Source organism: Capricornis sumatraensis, chromosome 6, assembly GCF_032405125.1.
Source record: "Capricornis sumatraensis isolate serow.1 chromosome 6, serow.2, whole genome shotgun sequence".
Lineage (NCBI taxonomy): Eukaryota > Metazoa > Chordata > Mammalia > Artiodactyla > Bovidae > Capricornis > Capricornis sumatraensis.
Window position 1 is genome coordinate 31,105,235 of NC_091074.1, and position 26,633 is coordinate 31,131,867.

General features: G+C 43.6%; 1 protein-coding gene and 2 pseudogenes across 1 annotated transcript; 1 reads left to right on the top strand and 2 right to left on the bottom strand.

The window, feature by feature from the left end:
• Positions 1-1,056: 1,056 nt before the first annotated feature.
• On the bottom strand, positions 1,057-3,402 carry LOC138080680 (interferon alpha-2-like; annotated as a pseudogene).
• Positions 3,403-14,751: 11,349 nt separating this feature from the next.
• Positions 14,752-26,633, top strand: part of LOC138080681 (interferon beta-2-like) — a 96,774-nt pseudogene continuing 84,892 nt past the window's right edge.
• On the bottom strand, positions 17,047-17,607 carry LOC138081425 (interferon beta-2-like). The gene has a single exon (XM_068974568.1). It carries the CDS (start codon positions 17,605-17,607, stop codon positions 17,047-17,049), a length of 561 nt encoding a protein of 186 aa, XP_068830669.1.

The following is a 26,633-nucleotide window of genomic DNA, read 5'->3' on the forward strand; positions in this document are numbered from 1 at the left end:
TTTAGCGATGACATGTGTGTTTAATATATATAAATAAGCTCAAGAAACCCTTTTACTTCTTTAGAGTCACATTTCTCATGGCAGCTACTGGTTCTGCATGGCCTCTCTTAGCTGTCTCTGCAGTCCCCAGCCTGCCTTGTTCTTCTTGCCTCCATTTGAAGAGTTCAGGAAGACTCTTTTCTCAGGAATGGCCAAGTGTAGAAAACTTCCTCTCCCTTCCTCATCCTACTCCAGGATCCTAGACTCCACAGATGCAGATTGACCTCCCATGATGGATGTGCTGCTGCTGCTGCTAAGTCGCTTCAGTCGTGTCCAGTCTGTGCTACTCCATAGACGGCGGCCCACTAGTCTCCACCGTCGCTGGGATTCTCCAGGCAAGAACACTGGAGTGGGTCGCCATTTCCTTCTCCGCATGATGTATGTGGCTCTCCACTAACCCTTGAAGGTGCTCCAGTTCTCACAGGCCCCAAGCAGGCACCTGAGTCCATGACCTGGGCTTTTCTCCACCCATCTCCCTCCCTCCTCTAGTCTATGTCTCAAGAATCACATTCAGTCCCTCCTCAAACTGTCCCTTGTTCCTTCTATGACCCAGGGTGGGTGACCCCATTCCCTCTTTATTCAGGTGACTTCAGTACAGGTTTATCTTCTAGGATCAGGCTTTGGGTTAGATTTTACTCAATGGTGTGTGCAAGTCAATTTTTTTTTTTCAAATTACTTTTATTTTCTCTACTGAAAAACAAGAGTAGCCTTATACAAAATAGAGTACAAAGCAAATATCTTATGAAAGATAAATGTTTAAATGCTATGAACAGCCTAAATATTTCCTATAATTTAAATAAATAAATATTACAGGTTTTTAAGACATGAAAAATGGATTCTTAAATCTGTTTTGCACAGTTATGGTAACAAAACATTTAACATACATTTAAATAAGCCCATATATTAGCTATTATTTATGTTTCATCTGACACAAAAATAGAGTTAAAGGTTGCACTGATTCTTAGAAAATAGCCATTTCGCTGACCTGATGCACTGTTTTCAGAATCAATGTCATTTTTATATCCTCAGTTTTCTGATGAGCTTGTTGGCAAAGACCAAGCATCTTCTGATTTCCACGCTGACAACCTCCCAGGCACAGCGGCTGTATTCTTTCTCTTTGAAATACACACTGATTCGCTGGAGGTAACTCTTCACAGCCAATCTGGAGTTCTAACTGCTAGAGGTGACTGTTCCAGCGTCCTTCCCTCCCTCAGGCACGTGTCCAGGTCCTCCAGCTGCTGATCAAGTCCCACGAGGAATCTGTCCAGGAGGCTCTCTTCCTGACCTGCAGAAGAGCCCGTGGTGCTGAAGAGCTGGAAGGTCTGCTGGAGCAACTCGTGCACAACAGCTGTGGCTTCTGTCTTCTCAAGCCTGGTCCCGTGCACCAGGGTCTGAGGAAATCTGAAGTCAGTCCTGTCCCTCAGACAGGACACAGTGGGCACTCTGTCCATCTGATTCCAAAGTGTGAAGCTTTCCAGATTGCCATGGCTGGCAGGCAGCTCACAGCCCAAGGAGCACGTGGGGCTGGAGCAGAGCATCACCAGGGCCCGCAGCACAGAGACGGGGAGGGCCACTGGGATGCTGGGGGCTTGCAGGACCGCCTGCAGGGAGGTCTAGGCAAGTTCTGAGGGCTTGGGGTGATGGGTGGCTCTTTAAGAGTGAGTCGAGAAACTTTCATTTCCTGGGTTTTTCCAGTTTGCCCTTTCTTTTCTTTTTCTACTCTTTGTAATAAAATCAATAAAAGTGCTAATTTTTGCCATGAGTGCCTAGGTGGGGAACATCAAATCATGCGTGCCGCTGTGGTTGATGTCTACACAGCCGTATATTATGCTTTTCACACCTCCTTATTTGTTCCTGGGAGAAGAGCCTGCTCAAAGTCAGAGAAGGAAGAAATATTCATACAAATGTGGCTTTTCCAGGTCACCAAGAAATGTTCAGTATGAAAAGAGCTTATGAGAGAAGCTTTTGATTTTTCTCATTTGTCCCTCATTGACCCTTTTCTCCCTTCTTTAAAAAGTTTCGGTTGTGTATGTACCTTTACGATATCACCTGAGTAGGCCTTAAGCTCCCTGGAGACATTATAGGGAACAATATCACTGATATCATTTGTTAAAAGTAAGTTATTTTGCAAGTATAATCCACAAGGCACTTTTTAAGGTGCTGGTTGTCCTAAACAACTCATGTTTGCCTGTGTTTATTTCTCTTTCTCCTCTACCACTGCAATATTTCACAGGATACTTTGCTTCAGTCTCTGTGTGATAGTGCAGATAATCTCATCCCCTTAAATATTTCACTGGAAAGTGAACTATATAATCCATCTAATTATGTAACATTTGACTGCCCTGAGAGATTGTAAGCCCCCTAAAGGCAGTAATGGCACATGTGGAGAATCCAGGAAGGTGTCTGTCCCAGAGGAAGTGCACAGAGGGGTCTCTGTCCCATTGTTGTTCGTCACTAAGGCATGTCTGACTCTCTTTGATCCCATGGACTACAGCACACCACGCTTCCTTGTCCTTCTGTATCTCTCAGAGTTCGTTAAAATTCATGTTCATTGAGTTGATCCAAAGCGATCGAATCATCTTATCCTCTGTTGATCCCTTCTCGTCCTGCCCTCACTCTTTCCCAGCATCAGGGTCTTTTCCAGTGAGTGGGCTCTTCCCATCAGGCGGCCGAAGTATTGGAGCTTCAGCTCTGTCCCAGGAGTAGTTCTAAGAGAACTATCCACACCAAAGTTTGAGTAGACCTAGTATTTGAAGACTGTTTCAGAAAATGAGAATCTTCTGAAAACAAAGATAGTAAGAGAAATTTAAATGGATTTTTTAACTTTCTGGATAATTTCTCAAAATATTATCTCAGGTGGAGACCGAGACTCTCAGAGTTGTTGTTTAGTTGCCATAATCTGCCAGACTCCCCTGTAGAGCTCAACAAAATACCACTTGAAATACAGGATTGGAACATATCAGGTGCAAAGGGAACTGTGTACTCAGCTTTCGTCTAATGATTGTATCGTCCCTGGAACGAGAGAATGGCACTTTTGTGATAATGAAGAATAGGAGTTGGAAAGGAAGACCTTACTAAGTGTTCCTCTAAAATAGGAAGCACATTGTCAGAGCAGACAGCTCGGTCCAGTGCATGAGACAGTGGACATGGGGCAAGATCCCTGGGTTGATGTCACAGCTCCAGCCTGCACTGCCTGTGTGACCTGAGGCACTACGGTTTCTCCTCTTAAATGGAACTGATCATCACAGAAGTTTCACTGGGTTTTTCTGAAGATTGTAGGACGTAACGTACTTCTGACAATGCTTGGACATATAAGCATTCAGTATCTGTTAACTGTTCCCACGACGCAGAAAATTCACACATCCATCTATGGAAACTGGATAGAATTTCCCTGAGATGACCTGCTTCCTTCCCTTCCCTTAATGCTCAGCTCACTGGTCAACATTATCACATCTAATCTCATCTCTGCGTAAACATGATGTGCTGTCCAAACACTACATCTAGTAGCTTCCAGGGAACAGCTGACCTCTCACACATGAATAGGGTGACTGTGCACTCGGTATCCCAGTCTCTCTTCAGGGTGAGTTAATTGGTTTACATCCTCAGAATCCAATAACCTCGACGAAGAGTGAGAAATGTAAACAGACAAATAAAGATAAATAAATAGATACTGGGAGTTAGCAGAGCGGTCCTCTACCCTTTTAGGTAACACTGTGCCTAAGAGCCTGCCACCCTCCTTGGCTCTGTCTGCAGCTAAACAGTGTCACATAAGCTGCTCTGAAATCTGTCATCTGTAGAGCTCTGCATCCCTGTTTGTGTAGTTAAGTGACATTTTGTCACTTGGCAGAGATGTCACTGTACGTTTTTCAACTACATCATTTACTTTCTCTTTACCTAGGTGTGTTACTTCTTCATTCACGGCTTACTTTTATTTTCTAGGAATGTTCAATGAGTGGAAAGTTTTGATCTCTTGAAAAATCACGGAGGAAATACATTAACTGTTCTATTCATGTCTGTTTTCTGTTCCTGTTTTTGCAATAAACCTCAAAGTGGAAATAGAAAAGTTTGTAGGAGCATTAGCACAGCTTTTACAAACTGAAATACAAATGACAAAGAAGAGGCAGCAATATGAAAACTGCATAAAAGTACCTAAGAAAAACATGGGTTGCCTGGACATGGCAAGGACAATGGTCTGGGCTAAGAAAGGCAGATTCTAATCACTTGAACACTTGGACAGGAGTGGTGGTTAAACTTTATTTTATTAATTTGAACTTAGAAAAGCATCAGGATTTAAGATGGAACTGTTGTAGTCCCAAATTCTATTTAAATGTTCTAATTGTTGAAACATTTCTTTTGTATTTAGGATATTTCATTCTGTGTATCACAATTCAGATTGTATGCATGGAAAACAAAACAGAGAGGATTCTTTGGAATGAATATGCCAATCTAATAAATAAATTTTCCATTATAATAGCAATTTCAAAAATTCAAAATTTGAAAATCTTCAACCATCATGTAAAACAGAGTCTCTGTAACAACTATTGTTTCCCTGACCTAAATTAACCACCTTTTTAGAGAACCAATTTGAGGCACAGCTAAACCAGACCCCGCAAAAAAATACATATACATATATAGTTGCATCAACATTCAAAAAACAAAGATCATGGCATAACAGTGCTATCACTTCATGGCAAATAAATGGGGAAAAAGTGGCAACACTGTCAGATTTCATTTTCTTGGGGTCCAAAGTTACTACAGATGGTGACTACAGCCACAAAATTAAAAGACTCTTTCTCCTTGGAAGAAATTATATGAGAAACCTAGACAACATGTTAAACAGCAGAGATACCATGTTGCCAACAAAGGGCTGTCTAGTCAAGGCTATGATTTTTCCAGTGGTCATATATGGATGTGATTTGCATCATTAAGAAAGTGCGTGCCGAAGAATTGATGTTTTTGAATTGTGGTCCTGAAGAAGAGTCTTTGAGAGTCCCTTGGACTGCAGGGAGCTCAAACCAGTCACTCCTAAAGGACATCAACCCTGAATACGCATTGAAAGGACTGATGCTGAAACTGAAGCTCTAATACTTTGGCCACCTTCTGAGAAGAAACCGACCCTTTGAAAATGACCCTGATGCTGTGGAAGATTGAAGGCAGGAGGAGAAGGGGGCAACAGAGGATGAGATGGTTGCTTGGCATCACTGACTCAACGGACATGAGTTTGAGCAAACTTGGGAGATAGTGAAGTACAGGGACGCCTGGCATGCTACAGTTCATGGGGTCACAGACAGTCAGATATAACTAAGCAACTGAACAAAAATATATACACATATATAAATACACACACTTGTACAATATATATTAAATAAGTATACATATGTGTGTTGCTACTTTAACATAATAGGGTGAACAGCAAATGTTTATTGAATTACTATCTTATCGTGTACTATTTATTTTCCTTCACCATAAATGTTACCTCATCAGCAGGATAACAGCAAGGCGAATTAAATGACTGTTAGTGGTATTAATAGACTAAGCAGAGTAATGTGTCAAGTGTTTTATACAGTGTTTCATCAATTGTGATTAATTTTATCGCTTAACTCTTTGTGGATACAAAAACTTATTTTTGTTTTTTTTGTCTTCGCACACAGCATATGTGAGTTATTTTTTGAAGATCATTATTAGGAAGACTGTCTTCAACTTCCCATTTCCAATATTTAGAAGATCAGGATAAGGCTCTTGGGCCTGGACCCAGATGGAAGACTCACTCATCACGTTTTCTTCAGTCATCCTCAAGTACTTGCAAGGAACTGCCTGATTATTCTTTTCTTGTCTCCCTCAGGTAGTAAGGAAACAGCCTGTAATGTGTCTACACTGTGGATATTTTCATGTAGGCAACGCCTTATGGGATCAGCTTGGACGTTTCTTCCAAACAGCCTACGGTACTGTGAACTATGACTGGCATTTTTGTCATTCTCCCCAAAGCTGAACTTGGAGAAAAGCATTTGGGTCAGACTGTATTTTAAGGAAGTGTGTGCAAGCAAGAACAATCCTTGTTCCCCTCGACCCCTACCAGAACTTCATTTGAACAAATAGTACAAACGTGAAACCTGGCCTCATGCCCTGTCAAGTACAAACTAGCACGTGCCATTGGCGCTTGCCATCTCCCTACAAGGATTAAATCATGTGCTCTTGCAGCTGTGTTTCAACACCCCTGGAAAGGAATCTCGGGTGGAAAGCAGAAGTGAGGGAGGCTGTGTGCAGGGAATACTGGCAGAACAAGTCTTCAGAAGGTGAGCTGTTTTCAGGAGCCTATTTTAACTCAATGGTTCTTCTATCTCCTCACATCTAGAAAAGCATGGAAACCCTTCATGTTGACGACTGGTCTTGTGACTCCAAGAAACCTTCACGAGACTGGCAGAAAACTTCCACAAAAAATAGGCACCTGATTGCATGTATTGCCCCTTCACCAAAAGCACATATATTCTCAGAGCTATCTGAGGTGCTGTCTCCTGGGCTGCAGTCCTCATTTTGCCCCCCAAACACTCAACCTGCAACTTTCGTGTTGTGCATTTTTGAAAGTCAGCAGCCTGGACTTATCTCTTCATCCATTCATCCCCCAATAGTTTCCCAACTTGCTTGCAGTGAGATTCCCAAGAGGATAAATCCAGGCCATGGAACGTGAGAGGAAGGGCTCTCACACTGTATAGTCCTGGCGCTTGGAAGCATCCCCTGTGAGCCACCAGACTTCATCTTTTACTGCCGCATGTATTAGATCCAAGTACCACAGACAAACTTGGAGTCACATATTGATGATGGAAAAAGCCACAGAACAGAAGGTACCCATGTCCCTGAATTACCCTTTGAATGCAGCAAACCAGAAGATTCTCTTGATCTGGAAGGCCTGCATTGTGCTCTTCAGAGAAGGAACGATAACTTTCTATGATGATGAAAATCCACATAGTTTATTCTTTATCTCCATAGCACCTAGAATTAACTGAGAAAGATATTTAAGAACAGAGGATCGTGAAAACCTGTCCATGAGAAAGAAACTCTGAACGCTGAGTATAGAAAATACCAGCCCCGCAGACATCAAGAGATCTTTTCAATGATGATCACAAGATCTTTATACAAGAAAAGACATTCTGTTCTGCTGTCTACACCTGCTTCTGAAAAATCATGATTTTCATCTCGGTGTTCAGTGACTGAGGAAGTATGAGCTGCAATCGCTTTGGAACAGGAAGCAAACAATAATGGAATTCATTAGCGAATGTTACAGATATAAACACCCTTATTGTTGCCATATCTTTGAGGATTCTTACATGAGGGAAAGGCACTTTTCATTTCCACTCTGACAGCCTCTCAGGCAAAGTGGCTGTATTCCAGCTCCCTGAGGTAGAGATGGATGCCCTGGAAATACTCCCCGGCAGGAAGTCCCGTTAGAAGAGCACAGACTGTCTCCTTCCATCGGCTCCAGTTGTTTCAGGCTCTGATCCGGGCTGCAGGGGTAGCATGGCTGTCCTCCGTGGTGAAGAGTTGGAAGCTCTGCTGGAGCATCAGATGGTGGTTGCAGGGGCCCTGAGCCATCTGCACTGGAGTGATCATCTCTCTTTTCCGAGGAAATCTGAAGTGGCTCTGTCCTTTAGGCGCGACTGACAGGAGATCCTTTGCATCTGTTTCAGGTGTTTGAAGATTTCCGTGTGTTTCTGGCGATGGATCCCTGGCTCGTTCCAGCGAAGAGAGCAAGCAGGGATGCAGCAGCTCCTTCCACCAGCAAGTGGATGTGGGCCATAGAGAGTGTCAGTGCTTCTGCAGACGGCCGGCAGGGGGCGCGCGAGCACCGCGAAAGGATGAGAAAGAGCGCTGAGATGGACCCCGCAGACCGCCTGCTTCTCCAGGCGAGCGCCAGAGCGCGCATGCTGTGGTTCGATCGTTTTGGCTTTTGAATCGCAGTCTTGGGAGAGTTTGCAGCTGACGCTCGTGGGGCTGCTGGAGAGACAGGACGCAAAGGTTCCACAGAGCTTTTAATAGGAGCACTGATTCAAGGGTGCGCATATCATTAGCTCTTTTGTGGAAAAGGCCTGGTTTCCGCTGTCCTGAGTCAGGAGCTAGAATATTGCATTCTCGGAAAGATCGCCTGAGTAGTGGCCTTTCTTTCCACATGTCAACTCGAACTGGCCGTGTTTGAGGAATAGAACCCCCAAGGCAGGGGTTCGAGCGAGATGAGGCTGATTTTATAGATTAGCGCTCACTTCCGGCGCGAGGGAACCCACAGCTCAAAGGGACCCGCAGCGGTGATGGGATTATTGGCGATGCGAGGATGGACAGCGCTGTGCCCAAAGTGAAACTAGAGGGTGAGCAAGACACTACTGGTGCCGGCTCATATGAGCCCTTGCTGACCTAGTGAAACACAGTGTCTGGGATGAGACAACTAGCTGTGCCGCATTGATGGGGGGTGGGTGAGAGCGCGGCGAACACCTTGGAATCCCGCGTTGGCTTAAAGACCATAAGCTGTGGAAGGATGGGAGGGGGTCGTGCACCAGGTGAAACACGGGGGAGTGGGCGTTGCGCACACGGAGCGCGGCGGCTCAGAGACTATTCGCTGTGGGACCTGCTGGGGCGTTGCTCACACGGTCGAATCCCGCCGTGGCTAGGAGGCGCTTTGCTGTGCGATGATGGGAGAGCGATTGGCACCAAGTGGAACGCAGTGGCCGCGATGAGACTATTGGCTTTACCACGATTGGGGGGCGGAGTGGGGGCCGGGATGGAGGGTCGAATCCCGCGGTGGAGCCGAGACTATGTGCTGTGGGACTATGGGAGGGAGTTCGGAACAAAATGAAACACAGTCGCGGCAATGACAGTATCGGCTACTGGGCGGTACCGGCGGTGGGGATGAGCCCATTTGCTATGGGGCAGTGTCAAGAGTTGAGGTCAAATTTAAACCCAGCGCGGGGGATGACGCCTTGGGTGATCTGAGTATGGAACAGCTTTGAGGAAAAGTGAAACACCGCGGAGGAGATGGGATTCTTGGCGATGGGAAGGCAGGAGAGCGATGTGGTGCACAAAGGGGAAACCGGCGGCGACCGTGAGCCTATAGGCGATGGGACCACGGGCGGACGTTGGGCATAAAGGGGAAAGTGGTGGTGGCTCTGAGAAGAGTGGATGGCGTTGCGGACAAAGTGAAAGCCAGCATCGGTGATGAGACATTTGTCTACGGGGACTATGCGAGCGCGTTGCTCATGTAGGAGAGCCTGGCGCTGGCCAGGAGACTATTCCCTGTGGCACGATGGGAAGGCGTTATGCGCAAAGTGAAAGGGCGGTGGGATGAGACCTTGGGCGATGTCCTTGGAGTTGGAGTGAAACACCGCTTTGCCTATGAGTCTATAGGCGCTGGGACCATGGGAGGTCGTTGGGCAAAAAGGGGAAGTCGGCGGTGGCAAGGAGTCTTGGTTTTCAGAGCATAGATAGCGTTGCGGCCAAAAGGAAAGCCAGCATGGGCGTTGAGATAGACAGCTTTGACGCTATTGGCTTTGGGACGACCTTGTCAAAACATCGCAGACTATTGGCTATGGGTTGATGGAAGGGCGTTTCACACAGGGGAACCCTGCTTGGCTTTGAGACGAGGAGTCCGCGTTGCAGACAAAGTGAAATGGGAAGGTGGCGAAAAACTGCTGGTGGTGGGACGATTGGACAGCTTTGAGACAAAGTTAAACCCTGCGGAGGGATGAGACTACCGGACGATGGATGCGTGTGGTGCACACAGGGGAACCTGGAAGTGGCGACGAGACTATTTGCTGAGGCAAGATGGAAAGGCGTTGGGCACAAAATAAATCACGGTGGCAGCGCTGAGGCTTTTGGCTTCGAGCTGATGGGACGGCTTTGCGGACAAAGTGAAAGCGAGCACAGGTGATGAGACAATGGGCTTGGGGCGGTGGCACCGCGGTGTGGACCAAGTTAAACCCGGCGGTGGGGGTGAGACTGTGAGAGATGGGACGATGGGAGGACCTTGAGCACAAAACAGAGCCAGGGGGAGTCAGTGAGACTATATATAGGCTTAGAGCCATTTTGGATAACGTGAGAAACAGCCAAGGTGGTGAGACTGGCTATGGGACCCTGGGAGTGCGCAGGCAGAGAAGTCAGCGGTGGTCAGGAGACAAATAACCTGGGCCATCCACCCTCTGATGGGACCATTCTGAGGGTGACTAGGGTGCAGAGTGTGGGATCTTCTGGTTAGGTATGTTCTGGAGGAGTTAGAAGAGGTAGGCAGAGAGGCCTTCAGCCAAGTATGTAGTTCCAGCTGCATCCTGAAGTGAGCTAGAAAAAAATGGCACAATGAGTCTATCCAAGGCCTGTGACAAGATGTCCAGGCTGTGAGAAAGGGCAAGAGAGAAGACTGCAACCCAGGGCACTTAGATCTCTCTGCACATTGTCCCTCTCCACACCAGGTGGGAGGCCTGAGGAGGGGCTCTGGGCCCACCAGCTGTTGGCTGTGAGCACAGGGCAACCCCCGCCTGGGCAGAGTCAGCCTCAGGTGCTGAGAGAGGGCCAGAGTGAGGCCGCAGCTGAAAGGTGGGAAGACACGCTCTTCCCTCAACCTGGAGACAGACTTTCCATTGTGGTCCTGAAGCTTCACAGGAGCTCTCTAGGTTGCTGAGCAAAATGTCTCCAGTTTAGGTTGGCCTAACATTTATACAAATGGTTTGTGTTTTCTTTTGAATTGACTTTCTCTTAATCACTACTATGTGCATTTATTGTGCTTCTTACACCTAGTTATTAACAACCCTATTATAAGCATAGATAACAACTTATTTATGCCATTTAAGGGATTTTATGTCATTTCGTGTTTGGTACTGTTATCAATAGTGCTGGTATAAACGTTCTTTTCTAATATCCTGATGCGTATTCACTTGATTTTTCCCAGGGTGATTGCTGGAGTTACTAGATCATAGGCCATGCATATTTCAATTATGCTACAAAATGTTTTGTAAAGTACAAATTTATACAACAGATAACAGTTGCTCTATATGATCATCACCCTTGACATCTTCAGTCTTTTTTTATTTTTATTTTTATTTTACTTTACAATACTGTATTGGTTTTGCCATACATTGACATGAATCCACCACGGGTGTACATACGTTCCCAAACATGAACCCCACTCCCACCTCCCTCCCCATAACATCTCTCTGGGTCATCCCCGTGCACCAGCCCCAAGCATGCTGTATCCTACATCAGACATAGACTGGCGATTCGTTTCTTACATGATAGTATACATGTTTCAATGCCATTCTCCCAAATCATCCCACCCTCTCCCTCTCCCTCTGAGTCCAAAAGTCAGCAAATGAATGGATAAGAAAGCTGTGGTACATATACACAATGGAGTATTACTTCAGCCATTAAAAAGAATACATTTGAATCAGTTCTAATAAGATGGATGAAACTGGAGCCGATTATACAGAGTGAAGTAAGCCAGAAAGAAAAACAATACAGTATACTAACACATATATATGGAATTTAGAAAGATGGCAATGATGACCCTGTATGCAAGACAGCAAAAGAGACACAGATGTGTAGAGCAGTCTTTTAAAATTGTTAATTTGCAGACAATATACTGCTGTTGCTGCTAAGTCGCTTCACTTGTGTCCGACTCCGTGCGACCCCATAGACGGCAGCCCACCAGGCTCCCCCGTCCCTGGGATTCTCCAGGCAAGAATACTGGATTGGGTTGCCATTTCCTTCTCCAGTGCATGAAAGTGGAAAGTGAAAGTGAAGTCGCTCTGTCGTATCTGACTCTTAGCGACCCCATGGACTGCAGCCTACCAGGCTCCTCCATCCATGGGATTTTGCAGACAATATACATTTATTCAAAAATTTGAAAATCCAACCAAATACTTTTAGATATAACATTTGTAAAGATAGCCAGATTAAAAACCAAAATTATTTCGATATATGTTTGTGTATGAAAATGCAAGGAAAACCTAGTCCATTAAAAAGTAGAAAATGTAATGAAAAAACTGTTTCATTCATTCTTGCAACAGTAAATAATAAATATGTTGGAAAAAAACCCTCAGAAAAATGTGAAAAATATGTAATCAAGCCAGTAGCAAAACTTTATTGAGAGCCATTTTTAAAATAGTCCAATAAATTGGCAGCATTTGCTTCTTTCATTTATGAAGTGGTTAAGAAACATTTGCTAAATATTTGCTCACTAAGTGACAGTGTGCGTCTCAGTAGGAGGTGACCTTGGCAGTCTCCTATTATAGACTCTGTATTCCCTTCTCAAGGATGCTGACCACCTCATCACATGTTCACATGTCTTTTGCTCACTCAGAAGAATTAGTTGGGCAAGTTGCTTAATCCTTATTGATGATCAAGATGAAAAAAAAGACAATCTCAATGTAACAGAGAAAGCTTCAATTCTTCATTAGTTTCTGGCCATCTAATTTGAATCAAATTTCAATTATAGACTTGTCCTTAGAGGCCAAAAGGGAACGTAATTGGGCCTCTCAATGCTACATTGAAAAGGATTAAAGTCTAGGGCTTCCCTGGTGGGCCAGTGGTTAAGAATCCACCTGCCAGTGCACGGGACCTGGGTTCCAGCCCTGCTCAGGGAGGATGACATGTGCTGAGAGGCCCCTGCACCTGTGCCCCACAACTACTGAGCTGGGCCCTGGAGTCTGTGCTCTGCAGCAGGAGAGAGCTCCGCAGGGAGAAGCCCGAGCAGCTCAGCCAGAGAGCAGCCCACGCTTGCTCCAACTGGAGAAAGCCCGCCTGCTGCCACAAAGAGCCAGTCCAGTCACAAACTATTATTAAAAATTACCCAGTCTACACTTTATGAAGAGCTCCTAATGCCTCTCCCTCCCCCCGCTCCCCTCCCACATACACTCTGGTTGTAGCAACTTTTTATTGAGTTTCTTATCTTTGGTTCTGAGACTTGTGGGATCTTAGTGCTCTGACCAGGGGTGGAACTCGGGCCTCCTGCCCTGAAAGCATGGAGTCCCACCCACTAGCTCTCCGGGGAATTCCCAGGTCTCCTTCGGTTTTTACCTAATGTTCTTTTTCTTTCTGGGATGTCACTTAGGATGCCCCTTTACCTTTAATTGCCACGTCTTCTCAGGCACCTCTGGTATGACAGTTTCTCAGTAGTAGACATTTTATGTTATTGTCAATGGTATCATTTTTAAAAGTCATTTTCCAAGTTTTAATTGCTCATATAAAAAGAAGTGGTTGAGTTTTAGTGTTGATCTTGTTTTCCTACTGCTCCCTCCATCTTGAGCTGTGTTGGTCACCGTGGAGCCGACAGCCCCATGTGGCCAGCTGAGCGCTTGTCTAGTCCAGCCTGAGCTGTACTATGACTTAACAGCATGTACTGTCTTTTGAAGGCACTATGGAAAAGAAGAATGTACCTATCTCACTACTAATATTGTATTGGTTTATGTTGAAATGATAACATTTAGCTATATTGTTAAGTAAAATATACTGTTAAAATTAACTTTTTTCTGTTTACTCTTTTGATGTGGCCTCCAGAAAAATTTAAATTGCACATTCATATAAAAAGAAGTGGTCTTTTAACTTCCTAGCTGCAGTCACCATCTGCACTGATTTTGGAGCCCAAGCAAAGAAAGTCTGTCACTGTTTCCATTGGTTCCCCATCTATTTACCATGAAGTGATAATGAGTTTGAAGAAACTCCAGGAGGTACTGAAGGACAGGGAAGCCTGGCATTCTGCATCCCATGGGGTCGCAAAAAGTCAGACCCGACTTAGAGACTGAAAAACAAGAAGGTTGATAAAGTTATGTGATGTCTTGCTCCTTATGGCTAAGGCCTCCAAAAAAATTCAGAACAACTTAATTTAACAACATTCTACTTTGATTTTTATATACATTATTTTTTCTTTTTATTTAAATATATTTAGTTTTAAGTGAATGATAATTGCTTTACAATGTTGTGTTGGATTCTGCCATACAGCAACATGAATCAGCCACAGGTATACATATCTCCCCTCCCTCTGGAACCTCTCCCACCCCTCTAGGAACATCACTCTGTTTTAGAGAGAAAAAAAATAGGTGCCTTTATTAAAATCATAAACTGCATGTATTATATTTAAATCATACATATATCATGTATTTATTGTTCATCAACTTAGTTTAACATTGTTCTCTTTCAGATAGGAAAAAATAGGTATCTTTTTAAAATCATAAACTGCGAGTATTATTGTTTGGTAATAGCAGATTTGGGAATTAAACCTAATTCTCATGAAAAAGAAAACTCTTACAAACAAGGCCTCCTCTCCACAAATCTCATAATATGAAAAGAAAAACAAAAAAATCTTTTCACAATGAAAGAATCCTATAATAATGTAGTTCAAAAATTTTGGCTTATATTTTTCTTTAACATTCAGCAATTCATTGAAATTTTAAAAAACACTAGAAATTCTCAGGTTCTATATGTTTTTCCCCCATGGTATATATCAACTAAAATAGCAAGGAGCTTAAAGAAAAAGAGTTTTAGAGGCAACTAATAATTTAAATGACACGGGGAAACTGAAAGGAAGAACAGAAAGTGGGAAATTCCTCTCAAATAGAAAGAAGGGAAGGCCACCCTGTATAAGTAGGCCACACTCAAGGAGGAAGGACATGCACTCTGCAAACTCTTGAAGACTCAGCTTCAGCACCTACTAGCAGAACAGGCAGCCCTGGGCCTGATTTCACCATGACCTACCGGTGCCTCCTCCAGATGGTTCTCCTGCTGTGTCTCTCCACCGCAGCTCTTTGCAGGAGCTACAGCTTGCTTAGATTCCAACAAGGGCTGAGCCTTGAGGTGTGTCAGAACCTCCTGTGACAGTTACCTTCAACTCCTCAACATTGCCTCGAGTTCAGGATGGACTTCCAGATGCCTGAGGAGATGAAGCAAGCACAGCAGTTCCAAAAGGAAGATGCCACATTGGTCATGTATGAGATGCTCCAGCAGATCTTCAGCATTGCAGATAAGACAGTTGAGAAAGTCTTGAGGACAGAGTGAGTGCAGACATCGCAATGAGAGAGCCTGTGAGGCACTGGGGCGGCACTGCACTCACTTTAGATGCCGCGGTGGGTAAGATTATTCGCTGTGGGAAGATGAGAGGGCTTTGTGCTGAAAGTGAAGCACAGCGGAAGCGATGAGACTCTTGGCTGTGGGGTGATGGGAGGGCGTTTCTCACACAGGGGAGCCCTGCTTGGCTCTGAGAGGAGGAGTCCGACAAAGCGAAATGGGACGGTGGCGGAAAACTACTGGTGGTGCGACGATTGGACAGCTTTGAGACAAAGTTAAACCCTGCGGAGGGATGAGACCACCAGACGACGGATGGGTGTGGTCCACACAGGGGACCCTGGAAGTGGCGACGAGACTATTCGCTGTGCAAAGATGGAAAGGCGTTGGGCACAAAATAAATCACGGTGGCAGCGCTGAGGCTTTTGGCTTCGAGTTGACGGGACGGCTTCGCGGACCAAGTGAAAGCGAGCATAGGTGATGAGACAATCGGCTTGGGGCGGTGGCACCGCGGTGTGGACAGAGTTAAACCGGGCGGTGGGGGTGAGACTGTGAGAGATGGGACGATGGGAGGACCTTGAGGACAAAGCGGGGCCAGGGGGAGTCAGTGAGGCTATAGGCTTAGAGCCATTTTGGACAACGTGAGAAGCAGCCAAGGCGATGAGACTGGCTATGGGACCCTGGGAGTGAGTTGCAGCCAGAGGAGAAGTCAGCGGTGGCTAGGAGACAAATAAGCATGGGACAGTTTGGGGGACTTTCTGGGGGTGAGAAGGAACGCGGCCACCACCTGGGTCAGGGACCAAAGAAGTGTGCGCCCCTGGAATGCTCTGGAATTTTCAGGGTCTTTCAAGGATTCGGCCTTGAAGTGTGGGGAGTAAGTGTTGAATAGCTGAAAACTAGGAATATTTTAAAAAGCGCAGCACTTTATTTGTTTAAATTAATTTTATATTGAATTATATACTTATTTTAAATGAAATATTTCACGTTTCCAATTTTATAATAAATTTATAGAAGGTATTCTAACTATTAAGCATAGAATATTAAAATATATTTTGTATATAACAGTAGCATTTTATTAAACTTTATTTAAACTATATTTTCTGTGTACTAAAACAAGTATTTAATATCGTTTTACTCTTCTTTCACAGATGTAAACTTAATATTTTCAAGATGACTTTTCTCTTATTTTTAATTGAGTGAATTAGCATGTTTGACAATTTCTAATGACCCCCAAGACAGTCTTAAGTAATTTTTGACTCATGTTCCTGAAACCTCTTTCTGAGGACTACGTTGTTGGAAATAAGGGTTGGAGTGTACAAGGAAATGAGGACATTTAGAAGGTCAGAATTTTTCATTTACTTTACTAAGAATTTGATAAATTAAGTGGAATTTGCCCAAATTTTATTGGCATAAAGAAGGCTTACTTTGTAAGACTCTCAAATGTAAGGTGGTGTACATTTCCCCCCAACTGAAAAAAAAAAAAAAAGAGAGAGAGGAAAAAAGCCCACATCATATAGAGGGGCCCTCCAGCATGAGCTGTCTGGTACATTTAAAGAAGTGAACAAGACAAGCGCGGGTAGACTGTGTGGATACATGGAGAGCATGCATATAACTCGGACATTCATCATGGCTTCCTTGTATTTTAAATTCCTCAAAGGCAGGGGCCAGAAACTCGACTACTCTGCAGGCTTGTTTTGCAATGAATGTCTGCAAGGTGCTCTGCAATTTTTAATCTGTGGTGTCATGAAAATCAAGTTGACATTGAAACTGCCACATTGACTTTTGTTTCATAAATAGTTTATTTCCCATATAAAAGTTTAAACAAATAAATAATGCATAAATCAATTTAAAAACAGCTTAGTCTTTAACTGTCCATTGAAATCAGTGCATTGCATCGTCATTTACCTCAAGAGCCTCTGCTGGCTGGAGTCTCACCTCAAAGTCACATTGTCCATTCCCAGAGCCACAGGTAGGAGATGTTCAGTCACGGAGGTAACCTGTTAGGCTCTTCAGGAAAGAAAAGTTCCTGAGCAATTGCACTTGCACGACTGCCCCGGCACACCTGTTGTGCTCCTTGGACTTGAGGTACTTCCCGAGGTTGAAGTAATATTTCCTCAGGTGAAGAACGGTCGTGTCTCCCATAGTGGAGGTTTGCTTCTGCATTATTTCCTTCTGGATTGGCTCCAGACGATTCATCTGCCCATAGAGTTCCTCAAGGAGGTGCTCAATGATGGTGTCAGACCAGCCAGTGCTGGAGAAGTCTCTGGTGAGAATACTGAAGATCTGCTGGAGCATCTCATACATGACCAATACGGCATCTTCCTTCTGGAACTGCTGTGCTTGCTTCATCTCCTCGGGGACCTGAAAGTCCATCCTGGCCTCCAGGTAATGTTGAGGAGTTGAAGGTAACTGCCACAGGAAGTTCTGACACACCTCAAGGCTCAGCCCTTGTTGGAATCGAAGCAAGCTGTAGCTCCTGGAAAGAGCTGTGGTGGAGAGACACAGCAGGAGAACCATCTGGAGGAGGCACCGGTAGGTCATGGTGAAATCAGGCACAGGGCTGCCTGTTCTGCTAGTAGGTGCTGAAGCTGAGTCTTCAAGAGTTTGCAGAGTGCATGTCCTTCCTCCTTGAGTGTGGCCTACTTATACAGGATGGCTCTCCTTTCTTCTTGAGAGGAATTTCCCAGTTTCAGTTCTCCTTTTTTTTCCCCCGTGTCATTTAAATGATCACTTACCTCTAAAACTCTTGTTCTTTTAAGCTCCTAGCTTTTCATACAGTCTGGAAGAATTTTAATGTTTCTGTAGATTTTCAGTGAATTGCTAAATGCTAAAAAAAATAGCTTAGTCAATTTGAATTACAGCAGGGTTCTTTCATTGGGAAAAGATCTTTGTCTTTGTTTTTCCATATTATTAGATTCTGTGAAAGTGTCTTTATGTCTAAGAGTTTATGATTTTAGAAAAAAATATTTTTATATCTAAAATAGAATGGTATAAGCTAAGTTGATCTGAAATATTTTGTAGGCCTCAACCATAAGCAGCTAGATATTGCATAACTTTATCAACCAAAAGTTATAGCTTTATTTGACAATCTCAAACTATTCCAAATATAACTAAAAAGTAAAGATTAAGAAATATCTCTATGCAGGCAAATGAATGTTACACAGACCATGCATTAAAGTCCATGATTCCTCTTATAGGGATCCTTTGTGACAATTACTGAGGCCCAATGCATATTTATTTTGTACACACTTCAAATAATCTAAATATCTGATTTTGCACACTAGGGTAAGGATGCAGCAAGCAGGTCCTCACTTTGTACCCTGGGAACTGCTTGTACATTAACTTTTCCTCATAATGAAAGAATATCTCTGAGATAGGATTCTTAGGGATTTTCTTCATTTAGTTTGAAAGAATTGAATAAATGTTACTGTATTTTTACCCTTTCTTTTCTCACATTTAAATTTTTCTATAAGGAATTTTTTTTGGTATTATTAGAAAATAAAGCACCTAGTTATATTCAAAAGCAGGGCATAAAATTGTAGATACAATGCAACTATGTAAAAGTATATAGAAAAAAATAAACTAAAGGAAATATACTAACATTTTAATAGTAATTAAGTTTGACTTGTGAAACTAAGGATAACATTATCTTTATCCTTTATGTGATTTTCCAATATGTTACCAGAGAATGTATTCAGCACTGCTCAGAAGAAATATAATTTCTTCAAATTTAAAAAAAATTTTAAATTTCTTAAGTAAAAATTTTCTAGTAGCCACATCAAAAGAGGAAAAAGAAACAAGTGAGGTTAATTTTAACAGTGTATTTTATTGAACATGAAATATCCAAATGTTATCATTTCAACACATACCAATATAAAATCAATATTGAGATAGCTACATTCATCCTTTTCATAGTTCCTTCAAAATATAGTACATACTTTTACAGTCATAGTACAGCTGAGATTGGACTAGTCAAGTGGTCAGTTGGCCTCTTGTGGTTGATGTCATGGTGGCCAGCACAGCTCAAGATGGAGGGAGGAGCTTGATCAGAGAGCCAGGAGAATTCCCGAGTTTGCAGGGACCACATAGAAAGAGCTTCAAGTTGTGGACGAGTTATGTGCTAAGAATCAAGGGGATCGATGGTGGAAAATCAGCTCAGAATGTATTCGGGACAGTCATGAATTCTAGAGTGTGGCTTTGTAGTTAATTTGAGAAGTCTTCAGGCAGAGAGGCTGCTAGGTTGTGCCCTGGACAGAAGAATGGGCAGAGATGTTGTTGGGAACTGAAGCAGGGAGAAATCCTGCCCAGGTGCTCTCATCTCTCAGAGACTGGAAAGAAAGACCAGAGTGAGGAACTGGAAGAAGGGGATGGGTGCAGAATTGTAAACAAGAATTCTCTTTTCTGCTTTCTTCCCTTTGTCCTCCTCCCATGCCCTGCTATTGTGTTTATGAACTGCTTCTTAATCAGTCTCTTTCAATTGCCTTTATGGAGTTTATACCACCTTTCAATTGCCTTCATGGAGTTTATATTGATTTTTGTCAGTATAATTAATTTTGCTGAGAAAATCCTTGTCTCTCTCCTTTGGTGCACATTTTTATAGCCTTCTGTTGGGTGTATGGCCTAGGATGAAGTAACTGGGTAAGAGAGTGTGCATATGTTCAGATTTAGTAGATGATAACAAACATATTTTCCAAATGTTTGCACCAATTTATAGTCTCAGTATCTGAGAATGGGATGTTAGTTGCATTACTTTCTTTTCAACACTTGGTGTTGCCTGTTTTCTTAATTTTAGCCATTCTAGTGAAGCATGCTGCTGCTGCTGCTGCTAAGTCGCTTCAGTCGTGTCCGACTCTGTGCGACCCTATAGACAGCAGCCAACCAGGCTCCACCGTCCCTAGGATTCTTCAGGCAAGAACACTGGAGTGGGTTGCCATTTCCTTCTGCAATAGGAGACTGCCAAGGCCACCAGTGCATGAAAGTGAAAAGTGAAAGTGAAGTCGCTCAGTCATGTCCGACTCTTGGCGACCCCATGGACTTCAGCCCACCAGGCTCCTCCGTCCATGGAATTTTCCAGGCAAGAGTACTGGAGTGGGGTGCCATTGCCTTCTCCCCTAGTGAAGCATAGTGATGTCTTATTACAGTTGTAACTCATATTGCCTAATTGTTTCTAAGGTTCCATACAATTTTCATATGCTTATTGACCATTTTGGATATTTTCTTTGTGATATGCCTGTTCTTTGTGACCTTGCTGACTGTCTCAGGTAATTTTGTTTCTATTTAAAGATGATATAATTGTGTACATACAAAAATACAAAAGAATATATAAAGTATTAGACTTTTAAAATAAATTTAACAAGTCACCAAAAAGAAGTTCAATCACTTTTTACACTAGCAATAAAAAATTGGAAATTGACATTTCAAAATGATACCACAGATAAGAACATAAAAAGTCTATTACTGAGAAATTGTCACAGCCTGGAGGTGCCTAAGGAAACATGGAAATTAATAAAATGTGCCATTCTAAATAGCATCCGAGAACAGAAAAACAATATTGGGTAGAAACTAAGGCGATCTGGAATTCCCTTGAGTTTCAGTGGCTGGAACTCCATGCTTTCACTGCAGGGCACCCAGGTTGGATCTCTGGTTGAGAATCTAGTTAATAAGATCCCACAGTTCTCATAGCCTTAAATAAATAAATAAAAATGAAGTTATTCCAACCAACGGGGGTGAATGGGTAGGTGGTGGAATAAGGACATCTGAATAAAGTGTAGATTTCAGGTTTTTTTCAAAGTAGCTTTGACAGGTCACTTTATCTTCATATTTAATCTCAGCTGAAATTCCAATACTTTGGCCATTTGATGCAAAGAACTGACTCATTGGAAACACTCTGATGCTGGGAAAGATTGAAGGCAGGAGGCGAAGGGGACAATAGAGGATGCCATCACCAACTTGATGGACTTGAGTTTGAGCAAGCTCCGGGAGTTGATGATGGACAGGGAAGCCTGTGTGCTGCAGTCCATGGGGTCACAAAGACTAGGACATGAGTGAGCAACTGAACTGACAAGTCCATAATTTCATTTGTGATTCATATAGATGCCCAGAAGCCAGTGAAAAATATAACAGTTTTTCCTCTTACAGTGAGACAATATCTTGATCACTAATGAGGATTAAGCAACTTCTCTTTTTGTAAGTGAGCAAGGGGCATGGGAGCAAGGGGCATGTAAGCAAGTGATGAGGTGGAAAGGAGCTATTTATTCATATCTTCCCTCAGTGAGGAGGGAAATCAGAGCGTGCAATAGGAGACTGCCAAGACCACCTCCTCCTGAGAAACAAGAGTTATTTAGTGAACAAATTTTACTTAGCAAACATTTCTTAACCATGTCATAAAGAAAAACAAATATTTCCATTTTCTTGAACTATTTTAAAACTGTCTCTCAATAAATTTTTGCTGCTAGTTTGATTATGTGTCTTGCACATTCTTTCTGAGGTTTATTCCAATATATTTATGGTTTATTATTGTTGCAAGTATTAATGAAATTTTTTCATGACATTTGCTACTTTTTAAATAGCCACTTTCAATAGAAAGTAGAGATAGAAAACTTTGCTATTAAGTTTTCCTTGCATTTTCATACACACACATATGAAAATAACTAATTTTTTTTTCCCCTCTGGCCAGTTTTAGAAACACTATATAAACATTTTGGGGTTGATTTCTCAAATTTTTAGATAAACAAGTACATTGCCTATAAATTAAAATTTTAAAGGACCTAAAATATCAAGTGTAATGACTATATGGAGCAACTACTGTTTGGTGTGTTAATTTGTACGACTACTTTCAAAAACATTACCTAGGAAAGCTGAAAATATGCATGGGCTATGACCCAGTAAATCCACTCTTAATTAACCTAAAAAGAATCATGTAAATCTGCATCAGGATATAAGTAAAGAATATTCAGACCAACAATATTCATAACAGTGGCAAACTAGAAACAACCCAAATATCCCTTAAACTTGCATGAATAAATATGTTACCTATGCTTACACTACAGTTGTTAATAACAATAAAATGTAAGAAACACAACTAAATGCACAATCACAGAAGTGAGTAAAAGAACTTCAACTCAAAAAAAAAAAAAAAGTACCATTTATACAAATTTAAAAATAGGCCAAACTGGACTGAGACATTTTGCCTGGCAACCTAGAGAGCTCCTGTGAAGCTTCAGGACCGTGATGGAAAGTCCGTCTCCAGCTTAAGGGAAGAGCGTGTCTTCCCACCTTCCAGCTGCGGCCTCGCTCTCGCCCTCTCTCAGCACCTGAGGCTGACTCTGCCCAGGCGGGGGTTGCCCTGTGCTCACAGCCAACAGCTGGTGGGCCCAGAGCCCCTCCTCAGGCCTCCCACCTGGTGTGGAGAGGGACAGCATGCAGGGGGCTCTAAGTGCCTCTGGTTGCAGCCTCTTCTCCCTTCCCTTTGGGCTTCCCTGGTGGCTCAGCTGGTAAAGAATCCACCTGCAATGCGGGAGACCTGGGTCCGATCCCTGGGTTGGGAAGATTCCATGGAGAAGGGAACAGCTACCCCCTCCAGTATTCTGCGAGCCTGGAGAATTCCATGGACTATACAGTATACAGCCCATGGGGTCACAAAGAGCAGGACACAACTGAGTGCCTTTCACTTTCACTTTCTGGTTTCTCTTTCCTCACGCTCTGCACGTCTTTCATATGCCTTGGACTAGACTCTTTGCCCAGTGTTTGTCCTTCTCACTTGAGGATCAAGCTGGAACTAGGTACTTTGCCGGGGACCCTCTCTGCCTAGCTCTTCTAACTCCTCCAGAACATAACCACCCAGAGGATCCTACACTCTGCATCCCGTCACCCTCGGAATGCTCCCATCAGAGGGTCGGCGGCCCAGAGCAGGCAGGAGCAGCCCACACCTTGTCTCACTATTTGCTGCCAGACCCGCTGCTGCTGGACGCTCAGACTGGCCCTTTCACAGCCTGCCCGTCTGCATCAAGCCTGCACTTACTCTTCCCTTCAGATCCCAGGCTGCCCTATGAGCTGGACTCATTTAATTCCCACCATCATTGTCAGGGCTGCATCGAGTCGGGCCAACCTCAGGTTGAGAAGAGAGTTAAAAGGATGACATCGGCTGCAGCTGCTGAACAAGCCTTGGGCCCCTGCCCCACCCTGCTGGCATGAGGGCAGGTCTCCTGGTGTGGGTTCTGGGTGAGTTTCCTGTCTCTGAGGCAGTGTCCGAACTTTAAAGTGAAATAGCCCAAAGCAAAGCCCTCTGCATATTTCAAAACCGACAAGCGACTTGAATTTTGTTCCATCATCAGAGGTTGCATAATGAACCCCAGAAGGCAAAAATAGCAAGGAAGTTGATGCAACAAGTGAAAAGGAAACTAAATAAATGCAAGCTGCCAAACAGGATTTCAGGATCCAGCCTGGGGATCCCCTCTGGCCTGGCCTCCTGGCTGAGTTGAGTGCTCAGAGCAGAGGATCCTCCTGACTGCCTGCCAGACGCCTGTGTCTTCCTGGCTGAAACTCTGAGCTCCTAAAGTCCAGGAGAACCAAGAATCCAGTGAGGGTGGGGGTGAGTCCTTGTGGACAGCTGGCCTGTGTGCCATGTAGGAATGTTTCCGTCTAGAACTTGGTATTGTTGCAACAGGCTTGGCCTCGTCATCCCAGTGAATAGCTATTTCTCCTGTCACTGTGTGGTGGGTAACTGGCATGAAGCTGTGTCTGAATAGCTCTTTGGGAACTGCCTCATCTTCCTGACCACATCGGACAATAATCTAACCAGATTCAAATAGAAGACTTAATACGTAAGGAGCACTTAGGATGTGTCTGGTACCATTCTGAGCACGTTCTGTAAATTAAAGCACAGAAACTGGGAGGACCATTGGGAAGTTGGGGGCCTCTGCAGGACTGCCTGAAGGAGAGGTATCAGCAAGTTCTGAGGACTTTGGGAGATGGGTGCATTTTAAACATCGAGTATTGAAACTTTGATTTCCTGTATTTTGCCATTTTTCCCCCTTTTCTTTTCTACTCTTTTTTTATGAAGCCAATGAAAAATGTGCATTTATTGCCATGAGTGCCTAGGTGGGGGACTCCAAATCACGTGTGCCACTGAGATATCTACACGGCAGTGTAACACTTTTCTCCCACCTCCTGTGTTGTTCCTGGAGAGGAGAGTCTAGTTAAGGTCAGAGAAGGGAGAAACATTCGTACGATATATGGTGGATTTTCTGGGTCAGAAGGAAATATTCGATATAAAAGACTTTGATTTTTCTTATTTTTCCCTATTGACCGTTTTGTCCCTTCTTTAAAAATGTTTATTATGTATATACCTTAAAAAGTATCAACTGAATTGTTCTAAAGTTCACTGCAGACATTGTTGGAGAACAATATCACTGAGATGATCTGTTAAAAGGAAAGCATGGTGCACCTACAATCTTCAGGCCACTCCTTTAGGTGCTGGTTTCCCTAAAATTTTTGAGTTTGCCTACGTATGTGAGTCTCACTCTTCTCTACCAACTACAGTTGCCCCAGTCATTGTGCAATACAATCTCATCTCCTTATATGTTCCCTGAGAGGGGGTATCCTGCCACATATTCAGGGAGAATGAGGCTGCAATGATTTTCGAAACTTCTAATGATACATCTTTATTGAATCTGTAAGATACAGATTATTTTTAATAATATTAATGGTAGCAACCTTTAATTATACACAACCTCTCAGGGAAGTGTTTTACAGACACTTCATTTCATCTCTACAACTTCCCTTTGAGGTAATTGCTATAACTATTAATATGATTGCAAATAAGGAGGGCTTCCCTAGTGGCTCAGATGGTAAATAATCTGCCTGCAATGCAAGACACCCGAATTCAATCCCTGAGTTGGGAAGATACCCTGAAGAAGGAAATGGCTACCCACTCCAGTATTCTTGCCTGGAGAATTCCATGGACCGAGGGGCCTGTCAAGAGACAGACAGTACACGGGGTTGCAAAGAGCTGGACACAACTGATCGACTTACTAGCAAATAAGGAAACTGAAAACTCAGAGAGGTTATCTAATTTACTAAGTCCTGATTAATTATATGTGGTATTTTACCACTGTACTGTTCTGTGTCCTTGTTGCTTCTCATTAATCTTAAGCATCTCCTTTAGCTATGCTCTGTACAGTGGAATTAAGTAACTTATCTAATTCTGTGACACCTGACTGCCCTGATAGACTCTAAGGCAGTAATGCCACATCTGGAGTGTCCAGCAAGTTGTTGTTGTTCGGTCACTAAGTCATGTCCAACTCTGTGCGACCCCATGGACGGTTGTAGCCTACCGGGCTCCTTTGTCCATGGGAATTTCCAGGTAAGAATACTGGAGTAGGTTGCCATTTCCTTCTCCAGGGGATCTTCCGAAATCAAGGATCAAAGCCATGTCTCCTGCATTGGCAGGAGGATTCTTTATCACTGAGCCTCCAGGGAAGTCCTCGCTCTGTCCCAGAGCCAGTTCTAAGAGTGAGTAGATGTAGGATTTGAAGACTGTGTCTGAAAATGATAATCTTCTGAAAACAAAGGTAGTAAGAGTAAATTTTAAATGGATGCTTTATCCTTCAGGATAATTTCTAAAAATAATATCTCGGGTGGGAACAGGTCCAGTGAAAGTGACCAAAGGTCCAGTTTAAGTGAAAGTGAAAACTGCTCAGTTGTGTCTTACTGTTTGGGACCCCATGGACTATATATACAGTCCATGGAATGCTCCAGGCTAGAATACTGGAGTGGGTAGCCTTTCCCTTCTCCAGGGGATCCTTCCAGCCCAGGCATCAAACCCAGGTCTCCCGCATTGCAGGCAGATTCTTTACCAGCTGAGCCACCAGGGAAGCCCAAGAATACTGGAATGGGTAGCCTATCCCTTCTCCAGCAGGTGTTCCCGACCTCGGAATCAAACCAGGATCTCCTACATCCAGAGCTCCTACAGACCAGGAGCTCTACAGATTGTGTAGAGCTCAACACAACACCATCTAAAAGACAAGACTGGAAGTAAGCAAGTGTAAGGGGAACTGCATCCTCTTCAATGGTACTGTTGTAATGATTGTAATGTCTTTGGAACGGTGAATGGCACTTTTGTGATAGAGAAGAAAGGGAATTGGGAAGTAAGAACTTGCTGAGTATTTCTCTAAGACAGGAGGCACATTGTCAGAGGAGAGGGCTGGATCCAGGGCTTGAGACAGTGGGCATGGGGCAGGACTGCCTGGGTGATGTCCCAGCTTCAGTCTGCATTGGCTCTATGACCTTCAGCACCTCAGCTTTCTCCCCAGTTACATGGAAATGATAATCCTGTCTATTCCACTGGCTTGTTGCGATGATTGGATGGCCTCACGTATTTCTAACAATGCCTGGACAAATGAGCAGGCAGTATTTAGCCGTTCCCGTGTGGGGCAAAATTCACACATCCAGCTATGGGCACTGGATAGAATTTTCCTGAGATGACCTCTTCCCTTCCTTGAATTCTCAGCTCACATCTGATCTCATCTCTTATGCGAACCTGGCGCCCTGTCCAAACAGCTAACATC

Excerpts from the sequence above, each read along its gene's own strand:
- LOC138081425 (XM_068974568.1), bottom strand. The coding sequence starts at position 17,607 with ATGACCTACCGGTGCCTCCTCCAGATGGTTCTCCTGCTGTGTCTCTCC.